The sequence below is a fragment of the Anabrus simplex genome, chromosome 3 (genome assembly GCF_040414725.1).
Source record: "Anabrus simplex isolate iqAnaSimp1 chromosome 3, ASM4041472v1, whole genome shotgun sequence".
NCBI classification, from domain to species: Eukaryota; Metazoa; Arthropoda; class Insecta; order Orthoptera; family Tettigoniidae; genus Anabrus; species Anabrus simplex.
This window is the reverse complement of record NC_090267.1, coordinates 329,084,142-329,105,248: the sequence shown is the minus strand read 5'-3', so window position 1 is coordinate 329,105,248 and position 21,107 is coordinate 329,084,142. Positions and strand designations below refer to the sequence as shown.

The window sequence follows — 21,107 nt, the reverse complement described above, 5'->3', positions numbered from 1 at the left end:
TCCATAGAGAATTTAATTGAAGGATTTTGCTGATTTAGGTGGTTTAGAAATAGACAAAGTTTCTCAGGACCTTCTGTCCAGACCACAAATGTATCATCAACATACCTCCACTATATCACATGTTTGACGGGCGCAGAAGCAATAGCCTCCCCCTCAAAAGGCTCCATAAAGAAATTAGCCACTAAGGACGAAGTGGACTTCCCATAGCTACTCCGCCCGTCTGTTCATAAAAATTCCCACCCCACCAGAAATAACTAGAAGTCATGTATGTATGTACAGTCTGTCAGCGATGCTGCTGGTGGGATCCTCAAAAGCTCTGCCATCAGCTGTAACAGATGGCCTAGGCATCACTGAAGAGGCGTACTAGGGAAATGAGGAGTGAAGTAGTTTCAGGTTACTTTCCTCACCGAGCCAGAGTTGCTATTACATATCAGTCTGCCAAGCCCACTGAAATGCATACACCAACCGACCCTATGAGCAACATTTCCACACCATTCATAGCAGGGACTGGCTGCATAAAGATTGGCATTACTAGCATCGCTCATACCTCAGTCACTTTCATATTGTCAAAGCCAAGGATAAGACAGACAGATCTATGAAAGTAACAAAACTGCTCTGGTTGATGATGACGCTTGTTGTTTAAAGGGGCCTAACATCGAGGTCATCAGCCCCTAATGGTATGAAATGAAATAAAAACAAAAAGTTCAAAATCATCCACTGACCAAAATAAAAATAAAAATGTCATGGAGAATGAATGGACATGAACCCCCCCCCCCAAATAAAGCAACCAAGAAACAAGCAAACAAAAAAACAGTGGATTTGACTCAAAAAAAGATAATAGATAATAGTATTACTGACCAAGCGACCACATATAAAGCACAACCCTGAATCGAGGATGCTTGGTGTCTAAAGAGTCCAAAATCCAGGTCTAGGACCCCTCAGAATGATACATGTCACGAGTAAAGAGAACCATGGTATCTGTCATGTTGGGGTACTAATCAAAAGTAGCAAAGATTCACGGTGTTCCAAACAAGATGGTACTACTCACAAGTATTGTAATTCGTACAGGTAACGCAGACCTATGGTGTTTCTCACACAATGGCGCCACTCATAGCCAATGCAAACTGATAAGGTTCCTCGCCGAGGTATACTAACCACGGGGACTCGTACTATCCCGTGGTGGTGGTGATTATTGTTTTAAGAGGAAGTACAACTAGGCAACCATCCTCTATATAACACTAATCAGAGGGAAAACTGGAAGGGATCCGACACTTCGAAAAATGAAGATATCGGCCAAAGGAAGACAAGGGCCACGAAAGGCGTGAAAATGAAAGACTCCCTAGCCCTTGCAAACCTAATAGCGTCGGGGTCGGAAAAGAACAAGAGTTGACCAAGAGAGGTCGGATAGGATAGATGAAAGTGAGGAGCCTGGCACAAGTAAGTGGAAAGAACGCCAGGACTCAACTAACGGCCCCGTGGTCGCCAACCCACGCTCCAAAGTTCAGAGCCCCTGGGCCCCTTTTAGTCGCCTCTTACGACAGGCAGGGGATACCGTGGGTGTTATTCTACCGCCCTCACCCACAGGGGGATATCCCGTGGTGATCCTCACATAGTGTGTACTAATAACAGGCAACACAGACCCACGGTGTCGCTCATATAGTGGTACAACTCACAGGCAACGCCCAGACCCATGGTGCTGCTCACATGGGTACGACTCACGGGTACTGGAAAACCCATACTGATTCACCCCCGTGTTGCTACTAAACACAAACCTACTTCGTACGTACTATAGTGGTACAACTTGCAAGTAAAGGCGACTCATGGTGTTCCCCGCATGATGGTAATAATCAAAAGTAATTTCATGGTTCTAAGAAAATCATCCCTTGGTCGCCTCTCACGACAGGCAGGGGATACCATGGGTGTATTTTTTGTCTGCGTGCCTCATCCACAGGGGGTAGAGAGAAAGAAAAGGAGAAGAAGAAGGGATCCGTCACTTCGCAAAATGAAGTAACGGGCGAAGAAAGGCAAGGGCCACGAAGGGCGTGAAAATCAAAGACTCCCTAGGGCTCGAATGCTCTAATACCGCTGGGGTCGGAAAAGAACAAGAGTTCACCAAGGGAGGTCGGACAGGATAGACGAAAGTGAGGAGCCTGACACAAGTAAGTGGAAGCAATGCCAAGACTCAGCTAAGGGCCCCGTGGTTGCCAATCCACACTCCCAAGTTACGAGCCCCTTTTAGTCACCTCTTACGACAGGCAGGGGATACCGCAGGTGTACTCTACATGTGCGCCCCCACCAGCAGGGGTTAGTGTGTTTGGTTCGCGAGAGGTATTTTATTTCCCTCAAGTCCGCCGACAAGCCGGTTAGGACCCCCCTATCTGCCAAATGGAAGTATCAATCTCTCCCCCTGCTACGCCAGCGTAGTAGGTTCGTGGCAAAACTGCTCTAGCCTATACCAGAATGAATGAATGAATGAATGAATGAATGAATGAATAAATAAATAAATAAATAAATAAATAAATAAATAAATAAATAAATAAATAAATAAGCCGTATGAATCCCCTAAGGGCTATGGCCTCCTGCAATGCAGGGACAGTGCTCAGTTTAGCTCATCAGGTGAGCAGGTCCTGAAGAGCATTATTATATTGGTTAATCTGTAGTCTTTCACGATAACGTATTACCGCATATTGTACACTTGTGTACTCACCCCCGAGTGAATGCAATTGTGTTTTTCTGGAACAACAATTCGTGAAAACGCACTGTTGCATTAATGACACATGTACACTTTTATCCCAGGGAGGGTTCAGGTTGCTTCTAGGTAAAAGCGTAAACTTGCACGCTTCGTTCTTGCATAGCTTCTTCTCCGAATGTTGTAGACGTTTCTTGTAATTTCTTGACCTTATCTTCCGTTGAAATTCTCCTGACATACATTGCAAGTGCATATCCTCCTTCCACTATGTGTTACGTGATGAGTTATCATATCACTACTGCATGCAAACGTCTGTCTGACATTCTTCTTGCTATTCTCCCGAGTGCACAGAAGATGACCATCACGGTATCCTCTTCGTCGAAGCGTACAATTGTATGTTGTATTCTTCGCCTCTGTCCTGAGAGCGGACTTCAACATATTTTACACTTGCAAGGCTTCTTTCCGCAGTGTACGCGAGGATAATTTTATATTCACCACTTCATAAAAACCTCTTTTTATCAATTTTACTGTATTATGCCGTAGTGATCAGAGAGGTGATCTCCAGGTCTCTTTGCGGAAGCACACTGTTGCATATTTCACTGCTGCACAATATCTATAACATGTGTCTTGATCGACCTATGTTATCACAGGGCTTGAGCAAAGGTGTATCCCGTAAGGTCAGTGATCTCTGCACACAATTTTTCCCAGCTCTTTCCACTCTTGCCTTATCTTTGCTGTTCTTGTCCATTGTTTTCCTCCCCATCTCGCAAACCAGTCTGCCCATCTAGTTCTTTGCCTTCCCACGTTCCGTCTTCCTTGTCTGGGATCCCACATTGTCATTTTGTAGGTCCATCGATTTTGCTCCAGTCTCGCTAAGTGTCCTCCCCATTTCCACTTTAGCTGATTGGCTGTCGTCAGAGCGTCTTTCATGCCGGTTCTCCTTCGTATATCTTCATTCCGTATTCTGTCTATCAATGAGACTTGGAGTATTTTTCTTTCCATTTTGCGCTGGCATATCTAGATCATTTTCCTTTGTTTTAGTGTTAGCGTCCAGGTTTGGCATCCATATAGTAGGACTGGTATCACACATTTTTCTAGGACTTCAGCTTTAAGGGTGAGTTTCTGAGTCTTGTCTGTCAGTATGAACTTTAGAGACCAGAACCTCTTCCATGCTTGTCCTATTCGCCGTTTGACCTCTTTTTCTGAACAGTTTGAGAATGATATGTTCTGGCCAAGGTATACACATTCCTCTACGTATTCCAGTATTTCTCCGTTTACGCTAACTGGAGTTTCCAGTGCATTAGTCATCAATTTTGTTTTTCTTGGATTCATTGTCAGGCCTGCTTCTTTGCTGATGTTGTCTAATTCTGTAAACACTAGGTCCTGCCAGCAAAGGCGCTGGAAGTCATGCAGCCATAAAATAGCTTAGTAATGTCCTCAGGGAACAGGTGTTCAATGAGAGACATGACCGAGTCAATAGGCCGTTTATTGAACAAGGACTCCACATCGAAACTCACCAAAAGTGCATTAGGTTGTAGGGTTATGGTTGACAGCTTGACGAAATACCGAATCCCTGACGTATAATTCAGTACGTCCTATGTGTGGCTGAAGCAATCTGCTTAGGTATTTAGGCAGAGCATACATAGGAGAACCTATCACACTAACAATAGGTCTCAGGGGAACATCCTTTTTATGGATCTTAGGCAGTCCATATAATCAAGGTGGCACTGCGTCCCCCAGGGACAGATGTTTAGCCTCCTCTTTTGGAACTGAAGATTGCTTTAAGAGCTTCACGGTGGCGTAAGACACACGAGTGGTAGGGTCACGTGAGCTCAGTCTGTAAACAGACTGACAATATAGCTGATATCTTTTTCTTATACTCGTCAGTATCCATAACCACTGTTGCATTACCCTTAGGCCTATCAGCTGAGAGAACAGTCAGTTCAGAATCATCTCTAAGTTCCTTCAGAGTTCTCCTCTCGCCTCTTGTTAAACTGGGCGTGGGTACAACAGCGGACCTTATGAGTCTCACACATTTCTGTCTTAACTCCTCAGGACCATCCATAGGTATTTTGTGGATGGCTGCCTCAACGGAAGTAATTAACTCCTCAGTGGGAATTTTAGGAGGAGCAACAGCGAAATTAAGACCACTAGCTAGAACTGCCATTTGGTTCTCGTCCAAGGATTTCTTGGAAAGACTGATGACAGTTTTACTAGCATCCGGGTTCGTGCGAGAGACTGTCTGTTTCTGACCTAGTCAGAGGAACTCAGTATATGAAAACACTGTGGTAAGCATTACATTTGCCAAACATGCCGGTCCATTGGTACCCGTATCAAGGAACATGAACTTAATATTCGCCTCAACCAGCCAGACAAATCAGCAATAGCTGAGCACGCTCTATTGCTGGCTCATGATGTCATGTTCCAAGAGGCTCGAGCTCTTACCCACACTAGACACAACATTTCCAGCTGAGGAAATACGTAGAAATCCTAACATTTTCAACAGAGACACTGGCTATCAATTAAGTAATACCTGGTTGCCAGCCATTAAGGATTTACGTAGGTAGTTCTCTCCCCTGTCCCTTCATTATTGTTATTTCGTCGAAGTGTTTTCCAAATTCATACATTCCTCATAGCCAGATATTTCATTCTGCGCTTGTGTCAATGTCATACACCTGTCAAAGTCATATGTCACGTACACATGTTATGTGACCCTCTTAGACTGATTCTGATGGTTCCGTCAGCTTCCGCTTCGAACGCTAGCGCTGTACCGCGTCCGGTGACGAATGGACGTACCATTTCCACTTCTATTATAACGTCTAAATTCAAAACTCATTGTTTAAGAAGCCTTTATCGTGAACAGTCGAGATTTCTTCTGATGACGCAGAGCAAAGTTCTCTACGAAACGTAAAGAATTTCACTTTATTTTCTTGACATGGCATGAGCCCAAAAGCCTATATCATGACTATTATTGTTGTTGACAACAAATCTACTGTGTCGTTGGAGAAGCGACGGCTGATGCAGCCTTCCGTCTTGTGAAGTCTTCAACCCTCTTGTCCACTCCGAGCATCATCTTCACCGTAACAAATCTCTAGGCCTGAGAGGCGTCACCATCTCAAACGCCCCCCTTCAAGGGAGGGATGAAAACAATTTAGTACGGTAGTAGTAATAGTACTGTAGTAGGGACGGGTTGGTGGGTCTTTGAAAAGCATCTCTGCTACTTCAGGTATCATATAACGTTATTTTTCTATGATTCCTGCATCCGAACCTGGTATCGAAGTACCATCGCCTCTAATTTTACTCCTCCATTCACCATTCTCACAAATGTAATTCTGAAGGAATAGCGTTAAAACTACATGCCAAGAGAGCTGATTCGACACAATTCAATTGTTAGATAACTATGACGGCAATTCCATTTAAGAACAATGTACAGAAACACCGGTCGTAGTTTTGTAGGTTATTTAGTATGTTAGTTCTTTATCCTTTAAGAAATTCGACCAAAGGACATTTTCTCAATAAGATAATTCATGGGAACAGTACGTATCAGTTACTTGCAACGTTTTGTACACGGAAATTTGATTATCTAGGGCAAAGGGACACGTGGTTAACCTTACCTAAGTAATACGTACACTGCCTGCTCGATCTGCATCCGATGGCTGCTTAAACTGCCTGCTCATTCCATACTCAAACGTGTAACACGCCTTACAAACAATCTGCCGCCAGATGGCAGCACCAAACGTACCCATTTACCGCGTGAATACAACTAGATAAGCATACCAGCAAAATTTAAAATCTGAAAGTAAGAGAAATATTAAAGAATTTTACGTATAAAGTGGTGCTCTAGAGAGTTATGGAGTTATAGCTTCAGCTCTTTTCGAGAAAGAGGTTTCGACGAACAAGAAAACCTGGAAACTTTGTCTGTATGGTACTACCCTACATTACTAAGTAGAGGTTTCACGACTTTGGCCAGCACAGTTCCTGACACAAGTTCCTGGTGCTTATTGTTATTAAAACACTTTAAAAACTTACATTGGCACAAAGAAGGTAGAACATAGTTTTTTATAATCTAGAGCAGACTAGCAGATTTCTTGCAGTACGGTAGAGCCGCCTCAACAAATTTCTGAAGCCTCATAATTAGGTCAATAAATCGTTGCTAGGGCTAGCGCAGCTATCAATGGGGTTAAATTAAATGAGGTAGAAACGTTATTCAAGCACGTGCTGCATTCTGTTTTTTCTTCGATTACACGCACTAAATAACCACACACTAATCCCTGGTAAGCAGTTTCCGAAGTGACACACACTGACTCAGGTGGCTCCGAAAATCTTCCAGTAAATCAAGTACATACTCAGGGAATAATAATAATAGACGGCCTATTAGGCGACTTGCATATCTGTGAAGATGAAAGCCCTACCTAGGATGATTTCTAATGCTGAAGATGCCATACACACCCCAGCCCCCGAGCCACTGGAATTAACCAATTAACTAAATAGGCCCTACTTGCGTAAATAATAATAGTAATAAAAAGAGCAGTATATTGACACGATATTATACTGCTAGCAAAAGACTCGTAATGGAATCTTAATCTGCTTACCCTCCAGGGTTGGCTTTTCCCTCGGACTCAGCGAAGGATCCCACCTCTACCGCCTCAAGGGCAGTGTCCTGGAGCTTCAGACTCTGGGTCGGGCGCATGAAACTGGGGAGGATGACCAGTACCTCGCCCAGGCGGCCTCACCTGCTATGCTGAACAGGGGCCTTGGAAGGGATAGACAAGGAAGGGTGAAGGAAGCTCCCGGCATTTGCCTGGAGGAGAAGAGGGAAACCACGGAAAACCACTTCCAGGATGGCTGAGGTGGGAATCGTACCCACCTCTACTCAGTTGACCTCCCGAGGCTGAGTGGACCCTGTTCCAGCCCTCGTACCACTTTTCAAATTTCGTAGCAGAGTCGGGAATCGAACCCGTGCCTCCAGCGTTAGCAGCTAATCACACTAACCACTGCACCACAGAGGCGGACAATGATATCTATGACAGCATATTATTCCGTTTTGTACCTTCACATTAACAGTACAGTGTCCCCAGATATTATATTACTTAGTATGTAATACTTCAAACCTTACGCTTACCATTTTCTGCAATGGTGTTTGAAGAGCTCTTGTTAGACGTCTCTGTGCTTGAATCCCTTCTCTTAATCATCGCTGAAATTAGCGGTTGTTTATAAGCTGGATAATCAGGGAAAGGGCTGGGTACAGATCCTGTTTTTAATTTTCGCTTTTTGCTGGTCACTTTGAAATCGTCATTTACGAAATGTAGACTGCAAACCACGGAATAATCAGAAGGAATCCATTTACTTCCCTTGCTGTTTCCTTCCCTGGATATAATACTTAACCACTTTCGACGCAATTGTGTACTTGAAGGTATATCATGGAATGAAATATCACGGCATTCTGGTTTCCCTTTCTTTGATTTGCAGAAAGGCACGCAGCAGTACACCATTTTCAATGAAAACAAGTACAGTCTATCCTATTTCCCGCTATTTCATTCCGACAGGTCTGGAGCCGGTTAGTGCTGCCACCTGCTGTGGGTATTTGTAAACGGAGTGTTTCATTTAGTGCCATGTTAAAATGTTGTAATGAGCAGGCAGTATAAGCAGCCATCGGATGCAGATCGAGCAGGCAGTGAATACGTATAATGTGTAGCAGCAGCGGCACAGATGTATACACAGTCACACCAGATCTTTCGAACAAACGCAATCTCCAACGTCAGTTGTTCGTTAGGCCTTGGTACGACAGAATCGATACCAACCCTGTCATTGTATTGGAAATGTCTTTCTTAATAGAATTGTAACGAATAAATGGCAATTAAAACGAACATTTAACTAGGTTAATTTGATATTAATAATAATTTTTGTCCAACTACATGAAATATTAATCTATTTCAACTATAAATTATTGGGCATAAGTATCTGATTGTTCTCCACGCTGTTGGCTATACTGTTACTGAGAGTAAAGATTTGGTAAGCTGTGGTCTGAAATAGCGTAAACCGAGCTCTGCTGTATTTAAACGAGTAATTTATTTACGATGTTCAAAAAGTAGGGTTATATGTGTATTATAATTGTTATTTGGGGTTATTAAGTTACCTAAATAACTCTAATTAGAATCTGATGAATTGTCAGTGTTGTAAATTATAGTCCAATTCATATTTGGTATTATTTGTAGGTTTGAAGAAAAGGAAAGCGTGTCCGGAATACAACAGTTGAAATCATCTGTACAGAAAGGAATTCGTACGAAGTTGCTGGATCAATACCCTCATCTTGAAACGTATGCAGATAGTATTTTACCGAAGAAGGATACATATAGAATTGTTAAATGGTATGTATATTTGTGTATTTACGTTAATCTGGAGATGTTATCAGCACCATCGTTTTAAAGTTCATTTGTACTTCTATGCCATTTGGTCGTGCATCATCATATGTTATCCAGAAAATGGAATAGATGAACTGCTGTCTCTGTAGCCTGTAGAATTACATCAAATCCACGAAAGGAAACATTATTCCATCAAGGAGTCAGCTTCAGATACCTCGCTATTTATTTCGATTCAGACAATACTTCCCAGATTTTTTAAAAAATGTAGAATTTGCTGTACGTCGCACCGACACAGATAGGTCTTACGCCGACGATGGGATAGGAAAGACCTAGAAGTGGGAACGAAGTGGCCGTGGCCTTAGTTAAGGTACAGCCCAAGCATTTGTCTGGTGTGAAAATTGGAAACCACGGAAAACGATCTATGGGGCTGGCGACAGTGGGTTTCGAACCCACTATCTCCCAGGTGCAAGCTCACAGTTGTGCTCCCCTAATTGCATGTCCAACTTGCCCGGATTTTCAAGATTTTAAGGATTGTGGTAAAATAGTGAAATTAACCTTGTATTGTCTTATATTGGTTCTGTAGGTATTGCTGATAGTCACAGGTTTTCATAGTGTGTAACACATCACAAATGTTGGATTTTTTTTCTAACAATATTCATTTTTGAAACATCACTTCTTGCATGGTTTGCAGGCAGGTTATCAAAACCAGCCCATAAGTACGGTATATCCGCCAGTAGGCCTCAGCATGCCCATTAGTTTTGGGTAGTTTATAGGGGTACTTTTGGTGCTTGGTTGGGCATACAGCCTTATTGTGTAAAATCAATTTTATCTCCAAAATTTCCAAGTGGGTTAAAGAGAGGATCTTCGACTATTTAATTTGTGAACTCTCAATTGATGGAAATGAGTTCAGTCAATCGATTAATCATCACTTAGGATGTTGTCCAGGTGGTAGATACCCTATCAAGTGTTTATTGGAACTTTATCAAACATTTCCCTTGATAAAGTATTCCATTCCCTAACTATTCTTATAAACAAATTTATCTTCTTGAATTCCAGCTTTATCTTCATATTAAGATATCTTTTACCTTTAAAACTTCCACTCAAGTTTATTCATCTTCTGATGTGATTCCACTTCATTTCTATACTGACAGTTCGGAGCATCCCTCTTATAACACCAATATAATAGATCCATTATTGGATGTTATAGATTTTCCAGCTAACTCATTCCTGGTTGCCATCGTTTTGCCCCTGTGTGCTAAGTTATTCTCATCAGTTGGTAAATGGTACACCTACCAAGACACATGGCTAGTGCATACCGTACCGTGGAGGCCACTGCGTAGGCTACTTTGAGCCACCGGCAATGCCAATACACTATGAGAGACTTTGTCTCATTTTCAAAAATTGATGCCTGCCTGGTCATCAGCCGTTGTGCCTCCAGTTTTTACGGTCTGGGTATGCTGATTCTCTCTCTAGGGCACCCCTTGTTTCTCCTTCTTTGCTAAGTCTTTTGTAAGCTGGTCTAAACACCTTTTTCTAGGGCATCCAAATGGTCTTCGTCCTGGAATGACCTTCAAAATATTGCCTTGGAATTTGAGTAGGCTGCATCTGCTTAACGTGTCCTAGCCGCTTCAACCTTGCAACACTTAGCCTTTCTTCCATAGTCAGACTGGTCTGCAGGTCTCTTTGTATTTGATCATTCCTACATCCTTACTACAAACCCTTTGCTTTACGGGAGCGAAAGGTGGGTGGACTCAGGATATCTTGTTCATAAGTTAGAAGTAACAGACATGAAAGTAGCGAGAAGGATTGCTGGTACAAACAGGTGGAAACAATGTCAGGAGGGTATTTGGAATGAGGAGATAAAGGCTAAGTTAGGAATGAACTCGATGGATGAAGCTGTACATATAAACCGGCTTTGGTGGTGGGTTCATGGGTTCATGTGAGGCGAATGGAGGAGGATAGGTTACCTAGGAGAATAATGGACTCAGTTATGGAGGGTAAGAGGTTAGACTTGGTTTCTAACGATTTAAAGATAAGAGATATTGAACTGAATGAGGCCACAGCACTAGTTCCAAAGGGAGGATCATAGGGACGTTTAGTAAATTCACAGATGCTTGCAGACTGAACACTGAAAGGCTATAGCGGTCTATAATGATTTTGTATGTATGTGTGCCCTGTAAAAGTTCTTGAATAGATCAGCAGCAATACAGTCCATTTGACCTTAATCTAAAATATGTGTTATATCTTGCTGGAATCATACAAGTTGAGTCTCGCTGGAATAACCTTTCCGAAACCTGAACTGCCATTTATCAAACCACTCAGTACTTTTGCAAACAACCTGGCGAGTTGGCCGTGCGGTTAGGGGCGTGCAGCTGTGAGCTTGCACCTTAGAGATAGTGGGTTCGAGTCCCACGCTCGGCACCCCTGAAGATGGATTTCTGTGGTTTCCCATTTTCACACCAGGCAAATGATGGGACTGTACCTTAATTACGGCCACGGCCGCTTACTTCCCATACTTAGACCTTTCCTGTCCCATCGTCACCATAATACCTATCTGTGTCGATGCGACGTAAAGCAACTAGGAAAAATTTTTTTGCAAACGTGTCTAATATAATCAGAAAGAATGCTTTCTAAGAGTTTACATCAAGACGTGAAGTTGAGTGGCCATTAATTATCTGGTGTATTTTTATCACCCTTTTCCTTGTACACTCGGACTACTATAGAATTCTCCATTAATTCGGTATAGCTTCTACATGTAAACAGTAATCAAATTTTTCAGATTAGGTGCTATATCCCTATCCATTGCCTTTAATACATACAAGGGGGTACCCAAAAATAACCGGAACAACATTGCCATTGCAAGTTGTAAATCTCATCATAAAGCCATATTGGAATTCAGAATAAGAAGTTGTTACAATAATAAAAACCACCTTTCCAGTACATAGTAATCCTTTATATTTAGGATAAAACCATTAACAGATATTAAAATTAGGACATGTTTCGCTCATGCTTTGTGAGCGTCATCAGTCAGAATAACCTAATTTAAGGTAGGTCAGGGCCCTGATCCCAGTACATATACTGTAAAAATGTCTAATAATATGATAAAACTAATTACAACAATTTAAAAATGATCAGTAAGAATATAATATGTCTATTAAAACATTTAGTGACCATTAAAATAGCTTGAAGTGCAGGTGAATGATATGAAGTGTTAATGATACGTTGTTTTGGATGATTATTCGTACAGAACGATGGGCATAATCCTTGTACGATGGCATACACTGTTTATAGTTGTGAACACTTTTACACAATAAAATTAACTATTGTGGACTGCTGTCTTGTTACAGATGTCTTAAGATCAACCTGTGGTGGTTGAAAAACGAATCTTGTGTAGTACGCATTTCTGCTGCTAAGCGTGTATACCACAACCCATTGCCAGTTCAGTGCCGTATGTGTTGTTGACCTGGCTTGTTCCGTTCATCTGTAGTGATTGTTTTTGCTAGTGCTGTTTTGTTCTTATTTGTTTTTTATGATGGCAAGCTTAATTGAACAACATGCAAATCTTTTAAAGGGAAATTTTAAGAAGATTGCGCAACATTGTTCATAAAAAAAAAGACCCGATTTGTGACAGACAGGAGACTAGTTCGTCCACCACGTTAACACACCTGCACACAACACAGCCATCTCTGTTGGACAGTTTTTGGCTAAAAATGGCATGGTTCCGCTGCCCCACACGTGACCTGGTTTCTAAATCCGGGGTTTACAGATTTAAATGCAACAACTGCAGTTGTTCGTATGTTGGACAGACAGGGCGTAATTTTACTATTAGATATTCAGAACATGTTAATGCTTTAAAATACAATAGATTCACTGCAGTAGGACAGCATATACATGATTCTAAACATAATTTCACCAACATTTAACAGGACATGCAAATACTTGAAATAATAAACAAGCGCCCCGTACTCAACACAACCGAAAATTGTTACATTCATCTTGTATTTTATTCCTCATTTCAATTTAAACGAGATTTCAGAAAAACAAATTATTATTTTTGATTTTCTTATCTTTTTAAAGTGTTTTTTAAAAGTGTTATATCTTTAAATCTCAAATTCGATTTTCCACGCCTTGAATAGTACCATCCACGTCTTTTACCCCCATTACCTCACCCACCTGCCCTGCCTTAAATTCACTCTCCTTTCCTCCTAACCCTCTTTCCCACCTCCTTCTCCTCTCCCTTTCTCCTCTTTCCTTTTCCACTCTCTTACACATTTCCAAATTCAGCCTCCCCACTGTATCACGCTGTGCAATGTGAGTTATATATTATATTTTTCTTGATCAATTCATTGCCTTTAAAATCTTTCCCTCACCTACATTGGCTTTTATTACTCTCATTATTTCCACATCGAACTGGAAAATAAAATCATCCATGGTTCAGAACAATATGACCTTCAAATTGATCTCTTCGCCACCTCAAGAACTACTCGAGCATTTATCTTAAAAATACCTTTGTTTGACAACTGTGATCCTCAATTTTTCTAATACTGCACTCTATTTTACTTATTTCACTTCACAATGGTGTTTAATTTCAACTTTTCTGCATAACAAGACAACTAGCTATTTGCATCTTAATATATCAAACATACGATTATAAGATTTAACATCTAACTACTTATTCATTTTCACATCAAGATTTTAAAATCATTTAAAACCTAGTGCGTTATACTGAAGTGTTATATAGCTCCACACAAACTTTCGTCTTGAAAGTATCTTTATATCTTCTACAATACTTGTTATGCATCTGTGCATTGCTTTTATCTTGTACCTTTTGAACGATCGGCTGATGATGACCCAGATCTGGGGTCAAAACCGATTTGTGATTGACTTGAACGATTATTTTTCATCTAACTGCACATTGAATGTAGCCCTGAAACAGGAAGCTCTTGACGGGAATTATGCAAAGACGGGAACAGAAAACTTCTACTTCTGTCCAGCAACCCACTCACAGGTCAGGTTTGCTATAAATCGGATAACATCAACGGCAAAAGGAAATGACAGTATAGGAGTAGAGATGATAAAAATTATTCTGGACATGATACTACCTGCACTTTAAAAAAAAAAATTCTTGTGGCTATTTCAAGCCGGGTGGAGCCCTTGTAAGGCAGACCCTCCGATGAGGGTGGGCGGTGTCTGCCATGTGTAGGTAACTGCGTGCTATTGTGGTGGAGGATAGTGTTATGAGTGGTGTGTGTGAGTTGCAGTGATGTTGGGGACAGCACAAACACCCAGCCCCCGGGCCATTGGAATTAACCAGTGAAGGTTAAAATCTCCGACCCGGCCGGGAATCGAACCCGGGACCCTCCAAACCGAAGGCCAGTACACTGATCAATCAACCAACGAGTCGGACATTACCTGCACTAGTTAACATAATTAACTCTTCCCTTGTAGACAGCACATTTCCCAAAACATGGAAAGCGGGCATTATACGTCCTCTAAAAATAGTAGCTTCCCCTTCTGAACAATCTGATTATAGAGCCATCTGCATACTTTCTGCATTATCCAAAGCACTATTCATCGCTCATAGACAAATAACTGACTACATGACGACTTACAACTTACTTGACCAACTACAATCTGGTTTTCGTCAAGCACACAGTACTACAATGGCACTACTGAAGGTCACAGAAGACATTCGAGAAGCAATGGATAACAAAGAAGTGACAGTTTTAATATTTCTAGACTTGAGCAAAGCTTTTGACTCTATTGACATTTTGCTCTCGAAATTGTATTCTCTCCATTTCTCGGACAGTGCCCTCTTTTGGTTGCATTCCTACCTGCATGGCCGTCAGCAGTGTGTTACAGATAGGTTAAACAAGTCAACTTGGCGGTCCGTGCAGTCTGGTGTGACCCAAGGGTCGGTGTTAAGACCCCTTCTTTTTTTCTATTTACATTAATGATGTCTCCCAAAACCTAACGCATTGCGAATACCATATTTACGCTGATGATGTACAAATGTACCTCCATACATCTCCAGATCGAATATTTTCGGCCATAGACAGAATCAGTCAGGATCTAACATCGTTTTCTTCTTGGTCTTTGAGATATGGTCTTAAGTTAAACCCAGCAAAAACGCAAGCCATCATCCTTGGATATCCGAAACTACTTACGAAGGTCAATTGACCAGAGATCCCATCTATAAGGTTATGTAATACTAATATACCATTCACGTCATCGGTAAAAGTCTTAGGCGTTACTTTCGATGATATGTCATGGAAAACGCATATTACGAACGTCACTCAGAAAACATTCTCTGCATTGCACATGCTGCGCAGGTATAAATACTTATTTCCTGAAAAACTAAAAAAAAAATGTTGGTAGAAGCTCTGGTTTTCCCTCATTTCAACTATTGTGACGTGATTTATAGAGACTCTGGGTGCAAGTTATTGAGCAGATTGCAACGTGATCAAAATGCATGTGTGAGATACGTCTGTAACCTATGGTGCTATGACCATGTAACTCCTTCATATAACCATATAACTAACTCCGTCGCACTGTTCATACCTTATGCCATCTCCATAAACTCCTTCATTCTTCACAACCATTTTACCTTGCTTCATATTTCAAATACCTATCTTCTTATCACAGTTTTAACACCAGATCTACTAATAATTCCATCCTTGCTTTACCTACCCATAGATCTGCCATCTACGATAAATCATTCGCGGTAATATCCTGCCTGGAGTAGAACCTCCTTCCTGAAAGTATCAGAGGGTTAAGTGCTATTTGCACTTTCAAGGAAGCTCTGTGGAGACATTTTATGCACCAGTAAGGTTCATCTGTAAACTTGATGCTGCTACTTACAACCATTCTATTGTCATGGATGTTCTGGTAGAAGATTAGTCTAGAATTCTTATTGATGGTTATGAATTTCATGTTTTTGGTCCGTATTGAACTGAGAATAATATATAAGTAATAATAATAATAACGTAAATGTTTCCACCTTTTCAATACAATATATTCACAAAATTACAAAATTATACGGTACTAGTTTCGACCCATCTAGGGGTCATCATCAGCCATATTGGAGCAAAGATCATTTGTGGCGAAATCCTAAGACAATATTATTATTATTATTATTTTTTTTGTCTTAGGATTTCGCCACAAATGATCTTTGCTCCAATACGGCTGATGATGACCCCTAGATGGGTCGAAACTAGTACCGTATAATTTTGTAATTTTGTGAATATATTGTATTGAAAAGGTGGAAACATTTACGTTATTATTATTATTACTTATATATTACTAGAATTCTTACCCGATCATTTTTCAAATATTATTACTTTTTATGTACCACGTCTTTTTATATGTAGGGTATTAGTTTTAAGAATTTATCCTTTTATTGTACCTAATTTATTTCATCTTCATTTAACCTTATCACTCATCATTCTCGTATTACTGTTCATTCATTAGTATTAAATCTGTTATTGTAAAGTGATACATTGGAATATATCTATATTTCAGTACCTGGTTAGATGGAAGAGAAGGCCAGAAGGCCTTAATCTTACCAGGTAAAATAAAACCTTAATAACTAATTATTATAACCTCGCATTACTGAGTGTTATTGTATTGAATAGGTGGAACCACAATATATATATTATTAATTTAATTGTGACCTGGTTCCGTGTGACTTTTTCTTATTTCCACACATGAAAAGGGGCATGAAAGGACACCGATTTGACAACATTGAAGAGATCAAGAAAAAAAAAAGTGACTACAAATGTATTTCTTGTAATGGAGAGTATTTTGAAGGGGATAAGATTCATTTGTAAAAATTTGAAAATATATAGCTTTTAAAAAGATTCCATTTTTTTTCTGGGTACCCCCTTGTACATATTCATTGTAGACTGTTATGCTCTTCAGCATTCAGTCTGCAAGCCTCTGTGCCTGTAGTATGACCCCCAGAAATCTTATCAGTCCCAGCTGCTTTACTAGTTTTCAACTTTTGTATCTTTTTGCAAATGCCTCTTTTATCATAGGTAAATTTCAGTACTGTAACTTACTTCCCCAGTATTTGTTACCTGCTCAACCTGAATATTTTCCTTATCCTGTAACCAATTATCTTTACATACACTGACTGAATACTTCTGCCGTTTGTAAGTCCTCATACCTACACTCCCCTTGTTCGTGAATGATTTGTGGAATGTCCTTCCAGGAACCTGTTTTTGCCTTAAAGTTCCTGTACATACTCTTCATTTTCCCCCCTAAAATTCATATGATTGTGTTTCGCCTTTGCTGTTCGTAGTTTACATGGATCATCTGCTGAAAGGTGTAAAATGGCAGGGAAGGATTCGGTTAGGTGGAAATGTAGTAAGCCGTCAGGCTTATGCTGGCGACTTGGTCTTAATTGCAGATTGTGCCGAAAGCCTGCAATCTAATATCTTGGAACTTGAAAATAGGTGCAATGAGTATGGTATGAAAATTAGCCTCTCGAAGACTAAATTGATGTCAGTAGGTAAGAAATTCAAGAGAATTGAATGTCAGATTGGTGATACAAAGCTAGAACAGGTCGATAATTTCAAGTATTCAGGTTGTGTGTTCTCCCAGGATGGTAATATAGTGAGATTGAATCAAGGTGTCGTAAAGCTAATGCGGTGAGCTCGTAGTTGGTATCAACAGTATTCTGTGTGAAGGAAGTCAGCTCCCGGACGAAACTATCTTTACATCGGTCTGTTTTCAGACCAACTTTGCTTTACGGGAGTGAAAGCTGGGTGGACTCAGGATATCTTATTCATAAGTAGGGGGCAGATTTCTATGATAAGTCATATTTTTTCCTTTAGCATTATATCTTATAGTCTTGTATTTTCAACACGTTTCCAAGCATGATAATGAAAATTAAAAAGGTTTTATTGGGCATATAAATGCATATTTAGGCTTTCTTATGTTTGATGGCATATTTTGAATAAAATATCATTCTAACAGCATATTTTGGTAATTTTCATTTTAATTTCATTTTATAAAAATCAGAATAAGCTCTAGAAATTATTTTTCAGGATAGACTGGAATGTACTACTGAAGAAAGATTCTAAAGTAGTGTGTGGAATGTTTCTAACAGGTAGGAGCTATTGTTTGCTAGCTGGGTCAATTCCTGGAAACCGGGCTATTATTTACACGGAAGCACAGGTAATTCTGCAGTTATTTGTCATTTTTCTTATCTCTCTCCTCCGCCCTTCCCTCTTCAACCTTCAACACACTGAATGAGCTTGGTCATTAGGGAGCTTCAGTCATTCAGTTCCTTTCAATATGCCTAAAACAAAAGTCTCAATTTGTGGGAAGTTGCGAAGTTTTGTTCGCTTCTCTGTGCAACAACACTGTAATATTGTAAAACATAAGAATTGTGTAACTAGATATTCTGCACTTGAAAATAGGCAACGTCTGCTATTCGAAACCCGACATCAAGTTCACAGTGTTCACAATTTTCACAAGATCTCTGCAAGATGATGGTTTCGTTTAATCTTCCTTTAAAGAAACTTAACAGCCGAAGCTTCAGACAGTTTCTTGAAAAATATACAAAACATCCTGTTGCCAACGAATCTACTCTCAGGAAGGACTGTCTGACCCCTTGTTATGAAGAGATGTTGGATATAATAAGGCGTGGCGTGGGAGACAGTAAGATACGGGTTTCAATAGACGAGACTACAGATGTGAATGGAAGATACAGTAGGTAGCAAATGTGATCGTTGGCACGCTGATGGAAGACCGGCCTGGAGATACGTTTCTCTTGACATGTGAAGTGCTAGAGAAGACAAACCATTCCACCATTGCAGTTCTCTTCGACAATTCAATGAATCTGTTGTGGCCAAACGGGGCAAAGAGAGAGCACATTTTTTTGTTTGTAACTGACGCTGCTCCGTATATGGTGAAGGCAGCCAAGGCACTTAAAATGCTATACCCGAAAATGATACATGTGACATGTCTTGCACATACCTTGCATAGGGCAGCTGAAGAAGTTAGAAGTAGCTACCCTGAAATTGATAAAATTAACATCGAAGTGTAAGAAAGTGTTTGTCAAAGCTCCACTTCGGGTTCAGAAATTTCGAGGAGAAGCACCTTCACAACCCCTACCTTCCAAGCCAGTTATAACGCGATGGGGGACTTGGCTTGATGCCGCAGTGTACTATTGCAACAATTTAGATGTCGTGGAGAAGATCATGAAGTCCTTTTGATCCTGCAGAATCGTCCTCCATAAAAACCACTCAAGATTAATTTCAAGCACTACATTAAATGCGGACCTGGCGTACATAAAGTCCAATTTTAATTCTTTATCTGGAGCAATCACGCAGCTGGAAGTTTCAGGTGCAGAACTAAACGATGCACTGGATGCACTGAACAGGAATTAAAGCATGCAGAATGAACAGTAGTATCTAGGGTGTGTAGAAAATTAGAAAAGTACTGAAAAAAAGCGGACTTGTGTATCTGCGTGGAATAAGTGACGTTCTTTGTGGAAACCCTTCATCTGCAGATTTCCAGGAATTTTCTCCAAGTGATTGAACTCTATTCAAGTACGCTCACCTTACATAATGTGATGTCAAAAGAAGTTTTTCTCGCTACAAAACGATTCTCAGCGACAACAGGAGGGGATTCTCATTCAACAATCTTAAGATGCATGTGGTCATTAATTGCAACAATTCTGATAATGGAGACTAGATCAGGTATGAAAGTTTCATTCAAATAACATATGTTTTGTGTATAAATTAAAACTGATTGAATATTGAACAGTGAAAGTAACTGTAGTGTTTGTCTTCCACAGAGTCTGTCCTTGCCTAGGGGTATGCAGTGTAACCTTAACGAGTTTATGAAATATTCATCATTTTTAGTTTATTTTGGGTTAAAGATTTTGAAGAATTAAATCTTTTTTAGCTCTAAATTAATTGCAGCCTGTAGCAATCGTAATAAAAGTGTTCCTGTGTAACGTAGATGCTATTCATTAAGTCATATTTTGAATTTTATAGGCTCTATTTTTATGTTTTTAGGTCATAAATGCGCACATATTTCATACATTTTTAGGTTAAAAACTTCATAACTGATCCGTATTGAACAAATAGTAACAATGTTACATGTTTAGGTCATAGAAATCCGCCCCCTGTTCATAAGTTAGAAGTAACAGACATGAAAGTAGCAAGAATGATTGCTGGTACAAACAGGTGAGAACAATGGCAGGAGGGTACTCAGAATGAGGAGATAAAGGCTAATTTAGGAATGAACTCTATGGATGAAGCTGTACGCGTAAACTGGCTTCGGTGGTGCGGTCATGAAAGGCGAAAGGAGGAGGATAGGTTACCTAGGAGAATAATGGATTCTGTTCTGGAGGGTAAGAGAAGTAGAGGTAGACCAAGACGACGATGGTTAGACTCAGTTTCTAACGATTTAAAGATAAGAGGTATAGAACTAAATGAGGCCGCAACACTAGTTGCAAATTGAGGATTGTGGCAACGTTTAGTAAATTCACAGAGGCTTGCAGACTGAACGCTGAAAGGCATAAGTCTATAATGATGATGTATGTATGTATGTATGTCTTATAAGCACCTTTGGCTGAATTCTGGAATAAGAAGGAAAGAAGCATATGATAATGTGAGCATTGAAGAAATTTAATCATCACTTACAAATTTATTTATTCTTGTGTTAGAAACATCTTATACACAACCAAATACTGTATTACTTCAAAACACCAAAGGTATGCTACACATATTGTGGCCAGTATTTTGCAATGTCATGCACAATGTGTATTGTCTGAAACAATTTGTTAGCACAAGAAGTTTGACACTTCAGACATTGAAGTAAGAGTTTGTTCTTCCCTGCATCTGGACTTGGTGTTGTCGGCATCATTGTTGTCCTGTTTTCACAAGTTTGACTTTGGACCTACCCACTCCTCTGTTTATTCTGTTCTAAGATTTCCATTTATCATTGCGGCCAGGTGGTAAATGTTCTACTTCTGTTATCTGTACTAGAATGTTAGGGATCTTGGTTTTCCACAACTGTACTCGCGCAGTTTCAGATGA

At 40.2% G+C, this 21,107-nt stretch overlaps 1 protein-coding gene across 1 annotated transcript in view; it reads left to right on the top strand.

The window, feature by feature from the left end:
- The first annotated feature begins 8,697 nt into the window (after positions 1-8,697).
- MCTS1 (malignant T-cell-amplified sequence 1 homolog) overlaps positions 8,698-21,107 on the top strand; it is a 101,552-nt gene continuing 89,142 nt past the window's right edge. The window contains exons 1-2 of the mRNA XM_067144439.2: positions 8,698-8,777; positions 8,905-9,057. Coding sequence (XP_067000540.1) covers positions 8,767-8,777; positions 8,905-9,057 — 164 coding nt within the window. The 5' untranslated portion in view covers positions 8,698-8,766. The remainder of the gene's footprint in view (positions 8,778-8,904; positions 9,058-21,107) is intronic.